We start from the raw sequence: 15,672 nt of genomic DNA, 5'->3' as shown, positions 1-15,672 counted from the left end.
CAGTGGTGTTACTGTCAGTGATATTACTGTCAGTGGTGCTGGTGTCAGTGGTGTTAGTGACAGCGTTTTTAATGTCATTGATTTTACCCTCAGTGGTTAGTGGCTCTGGGTGCCTACTCAAAAACATTTGAATGTATGACATGGCCATTTGTCCCACTCTGACACGCCCACCAGTCTGCGGTCTGCACAAAAACACTTATTTACATTTACCTCTGGCATTTGGCAGACGCCCTTATCCAGAGTGACTTACAATTATCTCATTTCTATACAACTGTGCAGTTGAGGGTTAAGGGCCTTGCTCAAAGGCACAGCAGTGGCAACTTGGTGGTGCTGGGATTTGAGCTCTCAACCTTCCAATCAGAAGGCCAACATCTTCGCCACTGAGCTGCCACTTCCCCCACTCATGAGAACTACTAGAGGTGAACACAGAGTTATGTGTATTATAATATTGTAATAATATCATAAACATAATAAAATGCTGCTAATAATCTGACTCAGATCAGATGGAGAGCCTGAAGATCAGTTGAAGGGCCTGAAGATCAGAAGAAGAGCCTGAAGATCAGATGAAGGGCCTGAAGCTCAGAAGAAGAGCCTGAAGATCAGAAGGAGAGCCTGGAGATCAGAAGGAGAGCTTGGAGCTAAGAAGGAGAGCCTGGAGATCAGAAGGAGAGCCTGAAGATCAGATGAAGGACCTGAAGATCAGAAGAAGAGCCTGAAGATCAGATGGAGAGCCTGAAGATCAGAAGGAGAGCCTGGAGATCAGAAGGAGAGCTTGGAGCTAAGAAGGAGAGCCTGGAGATCAGAAGGAGAGCCTGAAGATCAGATGAAGGACCTGAAGATCAGAAGAAGAGCCTGAAGATCAGATGGAGGGCCTGAAGATCAGAAGAAGAGCCTGAAGATCAGATGGAGGGCCTGAAGATCAGAAGAAGAGCCTGAAGATCAGATGGAGAGCCTGAAGATCAGAAGAAGAGCCTGAAGATCAGATGGAGAGCCTGAAGATCAGAAGGAGAGCTTGGAGATCAGATGGAGAGTCTGAAGATCAGATGGAAAGCCTGAACTTTGTTAGCTCTGCATTTATGAGCTCTGCGTCGTATGAAGTGTCGCTCTGTGCTCTTTGTTTAAATGTTGTGGTTTTGTGGAGTAAATATTTATAAGGTGAGATGGAGCTGGAGCTTATGGTCGTTAACTGCATGCCAACAGCTCTTCAGAGCTCGAGCCCTACAGCACTTCACCAGTTCTCGCTGTGCTTATCGTTCTGAAACCTGAGCCATAAATGTGTGCAGTTTTAATAGCTGTTAATTCCCTTCAGGAGCTGATGAGTTCTGAATGTGAATGTTTCACATTGTTTAGCTGATTTATGCAAATAGCTGTGTTTAAACACTACAGAGAGACGTTACTGCGTCTGTGCCTCAAACAGAACGAGGCTTACTGTTTGCTTACCGAGGAAAATCATTAGCATAATCATGAGAGGCGTTTTAATGATCATAATTTATGGAGTCGCGTTAGTCAACATACACAGTTAGAGACTCTACACAATAACCACAACCATGGATGGAGTATTATTAATTAGGATTAAAGCAGGGGTGGTGGGGGAGGAGGGTCTAATTACAAACACTGTAATTGAGAAATCTAATTTGCATAATTATGCACTGGATTAATTAACATAAACAGGAAAGCGATCTGATTAATCCATATAACAGTAGAGGAATCTGATAAAACATAAAGACATAAGAAGTCTTAGTTACACTATATTTCATTAGCATAAACGTAGAGGCAACGTTCACCATTAAAGGGGGAGGAGTCTGAGAAATCACAGTCAACAGGGTGGAGAGGGAGGAGACTGATCAGTTAGCACAAAGAAATGAGGATTTACCAAAATTGTTAATTAAATAGGGTGTGTCTCGCACATAAATAAGATTAATTAGCATAAAATAAGTCACAGTAGACATGTTAGAATCTGATGAGCATAATGAATCACTTTAGGTCAGATGAGTCTGAGTAATTAATGTAAAAGGGGAGGAGTCTAAAAGACTAGAACTCAGAATTATTATGCTAATTAGCATAAATAAGAAGTCATTTGATTAATTAGCTTTCACAAGGAACAAGTCTGGTTAATAATCATAAAGGTAGGAGTCAAATTAATTAGCATAAAGTAAAGATGAATCTGATGGGTTACCTTAAATAGGAGATCAACTGGATGCTTGTTGTATCTAAACAGTAACTTTAGACTTTTTGTTGCCTGTTGACACAAAACATACACTCACACACACACACACACAGACTTTGATGAAGTGTTTATAAAAATATAGTTTACTACGTAATTAGTATGCGATTTGGGACGCAGCCACAGGCAGCAGGCGGTGATCATAGTAACTGGGAAAGATTCACTGCGAATGTAAAACACTTTGCTAAATAAAAAGCACCACAGATAGCACACTATTCTGAGAGTCGGCTATTTCATCCTGTAGTAAGCAGTTTGGGAATCAGCCAGTAACTCTCTCTCTCTCTCTCTCTCTCTCTCTCTCTCTCTCTCTCTCTCTCTCTCTCTGTGTGTGTGTGTGTGTGTGTGTGTGTGTGTGTGTGTGAGTGAAAGTGGATAAAAACACAGAGGGAAGACGAGCTGCTGATCGTCCTGTCCAAGCGTGAAACATTTAAATGGAAATGTACTCTCAAAATCATGTGTGTGTGAAAGAGAGAGAGAGAGAGTGTGTGTGTATGTGTGTGTGTGTGTGTGTGTGTGTGTAAGGCCAGGACTGGGGGTTGAGGTGTGTGTTTCCTGGCAGGTTGAGTCACTGAGGTACTGAGGCGCTGTGGTGGTGTTTATCCATCACTCTGACGCCTGGCCGCTTTATCACCCGACTGACGAAGGCGCATTAACACGGCTCACATTACAGCACACATCACTCGCTCTGTTCCACTTATTATAGTCCTCCACCAGACAACCATCCGTCCGTCCAGCACACACACACACACCACACACACACCACACACACCACATGCCTCTGTGTCAGCTTCGGGCTTCCAAATGTATTTTCGCCTGTGGTGAGAATTAATAGAACTTTTGTATTTTGTTTAGTAATTCTTTTACATGAAACATTACTACTACAGGAAACACTCACTGGGCCTCATTTATCAAACTTATAGTAAATTTGTGTGCTACAGTTAATGCTGCGTTCGACTGAAACCCGTAACTCTGAATTTTTTACGTTCAACTAGGAAAAACTAGGAAAACATCCCTTAACTCAGAATTCCTAATCGCTATCTCTCCTCAACCCTGAGTTCAGAGACAGACAATCAACATACAGACATATTCACTTGTTAGATCTATAACAGTTCACTGTTCTGAGGAGGAAAATACTGTGTACATCGCTCATCACAGCTAGCTGGCTAGCTTGTTGCTAGCAAAAGATGAACGTCGAGGTGTCCACGGTTTTTCTCAATTTGTAGCTTTGACGCACAGAGGTCGAAAATGGACATTTCTGAAGAAAATCGAATGCAGCATTAAAGTTTTTGTGGCCAAATTGAACTAAAAATTCCCCCCAGATTTAAAAAGTTTTGCTCATTTACTTACGTTTATCTGTTAATAAATGCAAATCAGCCATAATTTACTAAGGATGATCAGGGCACAGCTGATTCACATTTAACCACAGCGACAAAACTCCATAAAAGGCAAAGAGACATTGAAAACGACAAAATGACGGCTAAAAGGTGAAAGAGCGCCTCCTAAGCTTGGCATGTGCTAGATCTTCCAATAATGCAACTCAGCCACTGCAGCGCATCAGCTACCACAGAGACACACTAATACAGTCTTCTTCCTTTTATAGGGCGCCATTACTTTCGTCTTCATTGAATAGTAAGTCTTATTTGTCTTATAAATAAATGCAGCAACTCATTGAAAATTATACGATTTGAATCGAGGTTCCTCTTCATATGGAAATTTACGAAAGCGAAACATAGGACGCGAACGTTTTTCCAAATCTGAACTGGATTTTCATGAACGCCACATTTTCGTATGAAGTTGGACAGATTCCTGCTAATAAGAGAAACTCCATGACAAATGTGAGGAAAGTGATTTCACAGGGGCTGTGTAGGGAGCTTGGAACAGATTTAGGGGTTTTCCAGGTTGATGGTTTGGAAGTAAACCAGCGCAGAAATCTCCGTCTGCTGCCAAGGACAGAGAGGACACGTCTCTCTCACCGTCTCACTCTCTCCCGTCTCTGGTGTCTCTTTGTGTGAACAGCATGCTGAGGGATCTGCAGATCAGATAACTCAGTGTGTGTGTGTGTGTGTGTGTGTGTGTGTGTGTTTGTGTGTGTGTGTTTCCGCTAGTTAACCGTGTAGGCTGTTTGTTTTTGGTGCTAATGATCCACACACACACACACACACACACACACACCATGGGCTTTGGCTGAGTGCTGATTGAGCCTTGATGTGCAAACTCACCAATCAGTAAAGTTCTGTAGGCGGCGCTGTCTCAGGGACAGAATGAAATTGATTGGTTAACAAGCAGTGGGCGGGGCTTTTCAAAAACTCAGCATGCCAGGCACCATACCAAATACCAAGCAATTATTTAATAAATATTTCTCCAACAGAATTTATACCACTAGCAAGCTAGCTATCAAAAAAAAAAAAAAATGTTGTTAGCTACTATTAACTAGCCAGTGAGCAACCTAGCTAGCTAGCAAACTAATCTTAGCTATCAAAAGAATGTATAGTTTATATACCTTATGGAGCTTAGCTAGCTTTCTGGGATTTTTTTTGGTTTAACTAAAAAAGAAAGTTCCTACGGTAACTAACACACTAGCTATTTGGCAGACTAGCATTCGCAATTTTTGCTTTATGTCCCAGAGCTAGCTAGGTTTCTGAGCAATTTTTAGTTCAACACCGCTACTAAAAAATGAACAAACATGCTAATTTTCAAGAAAGTTTCTAGCTAACACTAACTACCCAGCTATCAACATAGCTAGCTAACAATCTAATGTTAGCAAACGACATTTATGATTTTTTTTGTAAATATATATAATAAAATATATACATATATTTTTTAAAGTTAGCTCCACTACTAAAAAAATGAACATGCTACTTTTCACAAATGTTTTTAGTTAACCCTAAACTAGGAGGCTAGTTACGTACCTAGCTAACACGCTATTATTATCAATCGAAAGTTTTACAGTTTATATACCTTATGGGAATTAGCTAGCATTTCTAAAAGTAGGTTAATTTTTTTTTTCTTTTAACGTAACGATTAAAATTTAAATAAACATGCTAGTAGAATTTATACCCACACAGTCATGGGCTGGTTTCCAAATCACAGAATTATGTTGCCTTTGCTACGATCACTTTAGCTCACTAAGCAGTTAGCATCCAAAATATTCTATGTTAGCATAGACTGCGCTGATGAGTGGCTGTGTCCCAAACCACCATAGTACTTTACTAAATAGTGTACTGAAATAATAGTTTAGAGTACGATAGTGTATATTTTTATGCGCTAGTTAGTACAGTACTTTGTGATTTTGAGACTCTTGATATTGAATACAAGAATCAGAGAAGCTGATCATGCTGTGTGTGTGTGTGTGTGTGTGTGTGTGTGTGTGTGCGTGTGTGTAGCTGCAGGGAGGTTGCAGGGTTTCAGTGCACTCTCTGTAACTTTCCCTCCAATTATCTGTGCTTTCTTTTCTCTTTTCATCTCAGAGACAGGAAGTGCACAGCGATTTATTTTTATTATTATTATTTTTTTACGACTTCTGTAATAAATCCTCTGGAATCGTATTAATAACCACCGCAGCTGTATTTACCGACTGCAGCCTGTTATTATTTACTCGTTATTCTCATCATGACGGAACAGGCAGAGTGTAATTACGATGCGAATGAAGAGGATAAACATCACTAATCACTAGTCATTATGTCTGAAACCGCACCCTGTTCACTCTCTAGTGTGCTACGCTGGGAGGCATTTATTAGTCGGGTCCAAAGGACTCACTGAATGCACTGAAATGCACATGATGTACCCATAATGCACTGCTGCAACACGGTCCTGTGGTCCTGTTTTATTTACGATAAGACATCTTTACTTGTCCAAGAGAGAATTTGGAATGCGACAGTCACTTAAAATGAACAACAACAAAAAATTAAAATGCTGGATTACTGAAAATGTAAAACATAGAAAATTATATAAAAACATTAAAATTAACCAATTAAAATTAATTGGTTATCATTTACTACACTGTCTGTCTTTCTCTTCATCTCTCTGTCTGTCTGTCTGTTGGTCTGTCTATCTATCTACCTATCTATCTATCTATTGTCTGTCTGTCTGTTTGTCTATTTGTTGTTCTATCTATCTATCTATCTATCTATCTATCTATCTGTCCATATGTCTGCCTGTCTGTCTGTAGGTTGTTCAGTTGGTCTGTCTGTCTTTCTATATCTTTATGTCTGTATGTCTAGGTTTTGTTTGTCTATCCTTCTGTCTGTCTTTCTGTCTGTTTTACGGTCTTTCTGTCTCTCTGTTGTTTGGTTGGTTGGGCTACCTGTCTATCTGTCTTTCTCTCTACCACACTGTCTATCTGTCTATCTGGCTGTCTGTCTGTCTGTACTATGCTATATGTCTCTGTTTCTCCTCAGTCTTTCTGTCCATCTGTTAGTCAGTCTATCTGTCTGTGTACAATGGTGATCAGTCTAAACGAGTATCTTCTCTCTTTTTGATTCACAGGGGTTCCTCACTGGACTCACAAAATATCTGGAGAGAGAGAGAGAGAGAGAGGAAAGAAAGAGAGAGACCTATAGGAAGGAAAGCACATCTGTTAAACACATCAAGTCAGAAGTCTCAGCAGGACCTCTGCGTTTTCCGTTGAGGAGAAATGATCTGGAGCGCAGTTTGTCGGCCTATCATTAGGCCACAGGGCCTCACGCTGAGGAATGGATAGCCTCGCCGCTAACGCTACAATTACTGCTTTAAGGATGGGACACAGCTAATGGAAATCATTTATTCTTTGGCCTGAACATCAGCAGAAGCAGCAGTATTTGATGTAACCACTGTATTACTGTACGTCTCAGCAAAAGTAGTATTTGTTATCCATTGTGTTGGCTTGGGACCGATTCCTTTTTTTATTTATTTATTGATTTGTATAAAAGATGGCGGCGACCTATCGGATTGTGGTCAGCAGTATAAACTATTATAACAGTGTCGTAGTTGATCGACGCGTTCAGCAGACCGTGCATTACTGTAACGGACCATGTGGAGCGATAAAACATGGACTTAGCTGCACTGTGGCTCATCGTAGTACCTGTGCTGAACTTCTGGATTCTTCCCAGACGTACACCGATCGGCCAATCAGCTACCACGATTCTGCGTCTAAAATGCTTGAAAATGGTGGATGCGGTCATGTTGGATTTGGTGAAGATTTCCATTATCAGGTCGTTCCACGAGTGAAGAAAGGATCTGCTATCCAGAGCTCAACGAGCCTGAAGGATATCACCGGCGAGGCGATCAACTTGGCCAGTGGGAAGATGAAGGAGTTCTCCTTTGAGAAGGTGAAGTACTCCTCTAGTCATGTAACCTTCAGGAAAGGTAGAAAGGTAAGACCCGACTCGTTTAGCCGGAGATCTGCCGACCTTGATGTCATCTACGGACACTTCGGCAACGATGAAAACTGTCCTCCGCAGAAATCAGCACCAGATGAGCAGAAGTTGAACCGAAGCATCTCTCTGGAGCAGAACTTGAACAATGCAGCCTCATTTTATCTCAACAACCTCACAGAGGAGAACCTCATTGCCCGGATTCTGGAGAAGACCAAAACAGACAGCAATGCTTCCGGGGAAGATATCAAAGCTTGTTTGGACATCCTGCTCAAGTGCTCGGAGGATTTGAAGAAGTGCACAGACATTATAAAGCAGTGCATAAAGAGGAAGTCCATGAGCGGAGATGGTGAGGATTCTGGAAATCCGGATGCTATTTACAAAACCATGATGGCGCGACTCTCTAGCTACCTAAAGAGGCTGCCTTTTGAGCTTGACCTTGGGCATACAGGAAGATCAGAGCACAACGATCTATCAGAGCTGGTCAACACACTCCATGGACTTCAGCAAAGGCCTTTCTCACCTTTTGGCAATGAACAGCCTCCTCGATATGAGGATGTGGTCCAGTCCCCTCCATCAGCAAAAGTCCAGTCTAAATCTTCAGCTTGCTCGTCTCCGGAGTCTCTCGATGGCACCAGGGATCTCCCAGGAAGTTTAATATCTGCTCAAGTCCTCTCTGTATCACTCCCTGCCCATTCATCTGCTAATGGACTGCAGTATTCCAACCTTTCCTCTTCCACAGCCAGCACCAAACCATCCACCCTTCATTATCCCATCTCCACTGGCCGCCATGATGCCTCCTCCTCCTCCTCCACCAACAGCATTTCCAAAGAAACCTCAATGGAGACCCTGTACATTGAGGAGGACGCTGATGTAGGTCGAGCACTGGATAGGAAGCAGGGTTCTAGTCTTTCAGAGTCCAGGCAGCTTTCAAAGAGACATGACATAATGTCAGGTCCCAGTGCTGGCATTACTGACAAACTTCCTGATCTCAGTAGAAATGGAACTGTATATACACCCAAAGCTGAACCAGGAAGTAACCAGGCTTATACGCCATCACAAAGTACCGAGTCAAGGATACTCTCAAATTCCGCTCCACACATCTCCAGGGAAGGTGTAGATGAGATTGATAAACTACTAATGGACTTGGAGTGTCTCTCTCAGAATATGCAGAAGGAACCTCCGCTACCACCAAAGCAGAGACAGATAAATGCGTACCAAAAAAATCTGCACCAGATTGGCTCCTCAGGGATTAAAGGTCCGCCTTGTCCGAATCCTCCTGCCATCTCGTCCACCAAACCGACAAATCGCAACACAGAACAAGCTGGTGAGGAGGACGATGGTGCTCTCTTGCTACGGATTCTGGAGAGCATTGAGAGCTTCGCTCAGGAGCTGGTGGATTGTGGAGCCGGAACAGGAACTCAATCAAAAGAGCGTGAGGTGATGCGTCTCCTTCAAGACACACTGGCTAAGACTGAAATGACTTCAGAAACTGCTCCTGTGCCTACACCTGCACCTGCACCTGCACCTGAACTGGCACCAGGACCTTCACCTGCAGGACCTTCACCCTTAGTTCCGGCTACACCTGTACCTGTAGCTGCACCTTCAGCGACTCCTGCTAAAGTCTTGAGTCCGTTCATCAGTGGGAGAGACACAGGATCTACTATCCTCATCCAGCAGACGCCAGAAGTCATCAGGGTGAGTTCTTAAAAGATGTATGAATTTGTGAAGGGAGGTGTGGATGAACAAAAGTGGTGAGGCTAGCTTTAAAAGATCATCATGGGAGGCTGGTCATAAAACATTCATTAGTGCATACTCACTCGCATAACTCACAAACTAAATTAACTAACCGTCAGTTAGTTTCATAATCAGTTTACAAGCATCTGTGGGAACCTAGCTTAGCCAGGTGGAACTAGCATTAAGGATGCTAATGTCATTTATGTGCACACCCAAAGACAATCCACAGTTATGTTTATGATTTTTTTCATTTTTTTATGTTTTTTATTGTTTTCATCCGGTACATGACAATATCATACAAAACATAAAATACAGATTTATACAAATACTGCATGTAAGACCAGAATATATACAGTGGCTGAAATTTACAGAGATAGACGGAATACTAAATAAGGAGAGAAAAAAAATTTAATAAATAAAAATAAATAAATAATAATAATAATGATGATGACAAGTCAAAATTATTGCGTCACACGGAAAGACAGCGTCACAAAAGTCTTCCCAAACCCCGGAATGCCCACAGGGACCCCAGCTTTGTTCTTATTATGTAGTTTGTGAAGCAAATGTTCATACGAAGCCGTCTTAGTCATTATGTTGACCCATTCTTTTAGCTCTGGGGTTTTGGGAGTTTTCCAGTGTTTCAAGATGACTCTAGCCGTCACAGAGACCCCCACCATGATCACTGCGAACTCTCCCTTTCTAATGTTTGGCATCTGCTCCCTGTCTCCCAGTAGACATAACCTTGGTGATACTGGTATTGTTGTTCCAAGCCATTCCAAGCCTTGATAGGGCTGTCAAGTCAAGTCAAGTCAAGTCAAGTCAAGTCAAGTCAAGTGGAGTTTATTGTCATTTCAGCCATATATAAGTACATAGTGAAACGAAACAACATTTCTCCAGGACCAAGGTGCTACATAAGAAACACAGAATAACACATAATTACATGGGACTACATAAATTATACAACAAAGTGCACAAGTGCAAACAGACAGCACAAGACAGCACAATGACTACTGAGAGACAGTGAGCGCAGTAAGTCCCAGCGCAGCGCCGACCAGCACACAGTTCTGTTTAAAGTGAATCTAGTGACAATAGTGCAAATAGTACAAGAGTACAAAACAAGCAGCTGAAATAGTGTAAACGTAAGTGTAAACATAAGAGTAAACATAAGAGTAAACATAAGAGTAAACATAAGAGTAAACATAAGAGTAGCAGCCTATGAACAGTATAATATAATGAGTTATGTAGCAGCATAAACATGTGCAAAAACTTGCAAATAAATTGCAGAGAGGATGGAGGATGCTCAGTTGTGTGTGTATATTGGTATGTGTGTGTGTGTGTTCCTTCAGTCCAGGTTCTGAGTATTGGAGGTATGTGTGTGTATTCCTTCAGTCCAGGTTCTGAGTATTGGAGGTATGTGTGTGTATTCCTTCAGTCCAGGTTCTGAGTATTGGAGGTATGTGTGTGTGTGTGTGTGTTCCTTCAGTCCAGTTACTGAGTATTGAGGAGTCTGATGGTTTGGGGGAAGAAACTGCTGCACAGTCTGGTCATGAGGCCCGAATGCTTCGGTACCGTTTGCCAGACGGCAGGAGGGTGAAGAGTGTGTGAGAGGGGTGTGTGAGAGGGGTGTGTGAGAGGGGTGTGTGAGGGGTGTGCGAGAGGGGTGTGTGGGGTCGTCCACAATGCTGGTGGCTTTGTGGATGCAGCGTGAGGTGTAAATGTCCGTGATGGAGGGAAGAGAGACCCGATGATCTTCTCAGTTGTCCTCACTATGTCACTGTATGGCCATCACAAGGTTTTCTCAATAATAACCCAATCCAATAGAGTGTTATTATTCCAACGCTTGGCCAATTTGGCCATTTCAAAGGATATCTGATAAAGCCGATGGTCTGGTAATCCCAACCCTCCCTTATCCCGAGATGCACATGACTTGTTAAACTTTTCCCGTTCCATAGGAAACGTTTAACCATTATATCGTATTGTTTAAAGATCAACTGTAGTATTGTAAGTGGTAGCATCATAAGCTATGTTTATGATTTTAAAGAATTTAGTTCAGGAAATTAAGGTTTAATATTTTAAGGTTTTATTTTATTAAGGTTTTATTTTAAAGATTTAAGTTTGAATGTTCGCCTCGAGTCAGTAGTTTCCGGCAGCCATGTTTTTCTGTCACCGTGGTTACGTAATATCGCTGTCTCTTTTAAACATCAGCGAAGTGTAAAAATTCATTTGAAGCTCTGCTTCACAGATTGTTCTGTCAGCGTAGGTTTAGTCATGAATTATTCAAGCAGCCTGTGCATTATGGAAATCGTAGCATCAGGGTACTTTATATTCTCCTGTGTGTGCGTTTAAAACTGGGGTCGTGACGAGACTTCCATTTTCTGATCTTCTGAATAAATCATTAGTCACGCTACAGGAGCTGGATTTTTGTTTCGTGCCAGTAACTGCTGAAATAGCAACACATCGATCTGTTACTCAGAGTAACATGAGACAGACCTCTCATCGTCTCGCAGTGGCAGGGTGAGACAGCACTGCAGATCGGAAGCAATGCATTCTGGGATATATTTAGGTTTTGTTTTTGTTTTTTTGCATACCATTAAAGTAGTGTTTGTGTGATCGTACTTTCGGGAATCGGAGTTTTCTTTATCAGAGTTAAGAGCAGTCGTGTTAATTAGGGACACTGTAAGAGATCATAACTTTCCCTGTGATCCAGCTCTGCACTCGTTTTTTATCCCTTTGTCTTTTGTTCTATTATCTGTCCGTATTTATATTCTTTCTTTGTTTCTTGTTATCCTTTTTTGTCTTTTTTTTTATCACATTATCTTTATTCTTTATTATATATATTTATTCTTTTATCCACACATCTTTCATATTTACACTTTTTCTTTCTTTCTTTCTTTCTTTCTTTCTTTCTTGTTTTTTTTATCCCTTTATCTTTTATTCTTTTATTTGTCCATCTTTCATATTAATTTATTTTCTTTCTTTCTTTCTTTCTTTCTTTCCTTTTTGTCTTGTTTTTCAACCCCTTATCTTTTATTCTTTTATCCCTCCATCTTTCATATTAATTTATTTTCTTTCTTTCTTTCTTTCTTTCCTTTTTGTCTTGTTTTTAATCCCTTTATCTTTTGTTTTTTTATTAGTCTGCCTTTCATATTAATAATTTCTCTTTCTTTCTTTCTTTCTTTCTTTCTCCTCTCTCACTTCATATCTGTCCTTTCTCATTCTCTCCTCTCTTTCTCACTTGTCTCACTCTTTTGTCTCTCTCTCTCTCCTGTCTCATTTTGTCTCTCCTTTCTTCCTAATTTCTTTACTTCCCATTTCTTTAATTTTCTTACTTTCATTCCTTTTCCCAAGTTCCCATTTTTCTTTTTCCTTTCACCTGTCACTCTCTCTCTCTCTCTCTCTCTCTCTCTCTCTCTGCTGTAAACTCTGCCATCACGTGTTGTAAGCCTGTAAGCTGATACTCGCCTGCTATCTACAGCTCGCTATTTATGATGTTGCCATCACCCTCATCGGGAGAGGAAGGCTTTTAGTGAGAGCAGCCCCCATTTACTCCTAAACACCCACACACACACACCCACCCATACCACACACACTCACACACTCACACACAAACCCGCACACACACACACCCACCCTTACCACACACACTCACACACTCACACACACACACACACACACACACACTAGTTAAGGTCAAAGCTAGTTGAGAAAAGGTTTCGGATTTATGAGTGTCCATAATTTTTTGTGCAGGACAGTGTGTGTGTGTGTGTGTCTGAGAGAAAGAGAGGGAGAAAGAGACAGTGTGTGTGTGTGTGTGTGTGTGTGTGTGTGTGTGTGTGTGTGTGTGTTTAGCACCCCCCCTCATCTTACTGTGGCATTTCACTGAGAGACTGAGTGACGCCGTGGGGAAAACGGAGCTCGCGTAGGGGGACAGAGTCCTGCTCGTTAACACAAGACAGCCAATCACAGACGTAAACACTGACGCCACACACACTCTGAGTCAGTGCACGGCATGAGTGTGTGTGTGTGTGTGATGGTAAACTGTCCGCCCCTCTAAATTGGATCTGATGATGCCTCTGTCTTCAAGTCGCTCATTCCAGCAGTGTGACAGAGCTGTTGTGAGCCGTCTGTCTGTCTGCATTTCTGTCTGTCTGCATGTCTGTCTCCGTCTTGCGAAACTATTTCAGATGAAAGTGTGAAGCCTTTCCACTCAAATACACTGTCGAAATGTTGAATTTAAATTCCAGCTGACAGCTGATGATGTCATGATGGCCGTTACAGCAGGCGACCAATCACCAGCCTTGATGCAACTCACGCTCATTGCAGTCCTTTGGGTTTTTTTTTCTCTTTTCTCTTTTTATTTCTTCGTTAACATCATTATGAGAAATCTCACAGCCAGTCTCTCACCTGTCTCACTCTCTCTTGCCTCCAAGTTTCTCTTATCTCTCTTTTTCTCTTGTCTCTCTTCTCTCTCTCTCTGTCCTGTCTCACTCTTTCTTGCTTCTCATTCTCTCCTGCATTATTCTGTCATGTCTCACTCTCTCCGGTAAACTCTACCATTATGTATTTATGCCAACACTCACCTGCTACCTACTGCTTTCTTTCTTTCTTTCTTTCTTTCTTTTTTGTGTGCTTGCTTGTAATAAGTGTCTCCTTCTTCAGTAAAACACTCACTCTGGGGCTGTGAATTATCCCCTCGCGGCGCCTCTTCACACAGTGTTGACAGTGTGAACTGACCCACTACACCTGTCAGGAAGTGCACTTAATCGCCATGGAGACGGGGAAGCCCTGGCTGGAACTGCAAGTGCTACAGCTCCCATTAATCATCCGCAGTCCTCTCGAGTTGAGTGTTCAGGCCAGTCAGTCAAGCATAGAGTCAGTATTCAAGTATTCAGTCCACAGAGTCAAGCACAGAGTCAGTGATTCAAGCATCCAGTCCGAAGAGTCAAGCACAGAGTCAATGAATTGAGTATTCACTTCACAGATTCAAGCAGAGTCAGTGATTCAAGCAGTGTAGGTGATTCAAGCATTCAGTCCAAAGAGTCAAGCACAGAGTCAGTGATCAAGCATTCCCTCCAAAGAGTAAAGCACAGAGTCAATGAATTGAGTATTCACTTCACAGAGTTAAGTACAGAGTCAGTGATCAAGCAGTCAGTCCAGTGAGACAAGTACAGAGTCCGTGACTTAAGTATTCAGTCCAAAGAGTCAAGTACAGAGTCAGAGATTCAATTATTCAGTCCACATAGTCAGGTGCAGAGTCAGAGATTCAAACATCCAGTCCGAAGAGTCAAATGCAGAGTCAGTCATTCAAGCATTCTGTGAGTCATTGCATTCAGTCCAGAGTTAGTGATTCAAGCATCCAGTTCAGAGAGTAAAGAAGAGAGTCAGTGATTAAAGATTCAGGCAAGTGAGTCAAGTACACTGTCACTGATTCAAGTATTCTATTCAAAGATTCAAGCACAGTGATTAAAGAGTTCGGATAAATGATTTGAATGCAGAGTCACTCATTCATGGGTTCAGTCCAGAGGGTCAAGCACAGAGTCAGTGATTCAAGTATTCAGTCCACAGAGTCAGGTGCAGAGTCAGAGATTCAAACATCCAGTCCGACGAGTCAAATGCAGAGTCAGTCATTCAAGCATTCAGTGAGTCATTGCATTCAGTCCAGAGTCAAGCACAGAGTCACTGATTCAAGTATTCAGTTCAGCGAGTTAAATATTCTGTCAAGAGAGTCAAGCACAGAGTCAGTGACAAGGGGCAAGTACTGAGTCAGTGATTCAAACATTCAGTCCAGTCTGTCACGCACAGAGTCCGTGATTCAAAGGTTCAGGCAAGTGACTCAAGCACTGAGTCAGTGATTCATTCATTCATTCATTCATTCAGTCCAGAGATTCAAGCACAGGGTCAGTGATTAAAGATTCAGGCAAGTGAGTCAAGTACACTGTCAGTGATTCAAGTATTCTATTCAAAGATTGAAGCACAGAATCAGTGATTAAAGAGTTCAGACAAATGATTTGAGTGCAGAGTCACTCATTCATGGGTTCAGTCCAAAGAGTCAAGCACAGAGTCAGTGATTCAGTATACGTCTAAATGACTCATGATGAGCCTGTAGGGTGAGATGTGCTCCCCAATGAGGCAGGAACCTTTCAAGTAAGCGGTTACTAAAGAGTGAAAACGTGATGAATGTTGCAGTTTGTCGTTTATTTCGCTGTCTCACTGCCTGGTGGGAACAGCGTAAGAAAAAAATACGAATAGTGCTGAGTGTTAAAGCCACAGAAACATCATCCTGAGAGTTCTCACTGCTACCTGGTCAGAAATATCCTCTGTGCAGCGTGACAGATGGAGTCTTCATGCAGAGATCAGTAA

General features: G+C 41.9%; 1 protein-coding gene across 1 annotated transcript in view; it reads left to right on the top strand.

Moving 5' to 3' along the window:
- ppp2r3a (protein phosphatase 2, regulatory subunit B'', alpha) overlaps positions 1-15,672 on the top strand; it is a 70,105-nt gene that overhangs the window by 23,361 nt on the left and 31,072 nt on the right. The window contains exon 3 of the mRNA XM_053239578.1: positions 6,710-9,273. Within this exon, the coding sequence (XP_053095553.1) occupies positions 7,132-9,273 (2,142 nt within the window). The 5' untranslated portion in view covers positions 6,710-7,131. The remainder of the gene's footprint in view (positions 1-6,709; positions 9,274-15,672) is intronic.

This window comes from Pangasianodon hypophthalmus, chromosome 14, assembly GCF_027358585.1.
Source record: "Pangasianodon hypophthalmus isolate fPanHyp1 chromosome 14, fPanHyp1.pri, whole genome shotgun sequence".
In the NCBI taxonomy this organism is placed as follows: domain Eukaryota; kingdom Metazoa; phylum Chordata; class Actinopteri; order Siluriformes; family Pangasiidae; genus Pangasianodon; species Pangasianodon hypophthalmus.
Note: the sequence above shows the minus strand (reverse complement) of the source record. Positions and strands in the feature narration are given on the sequence as shown.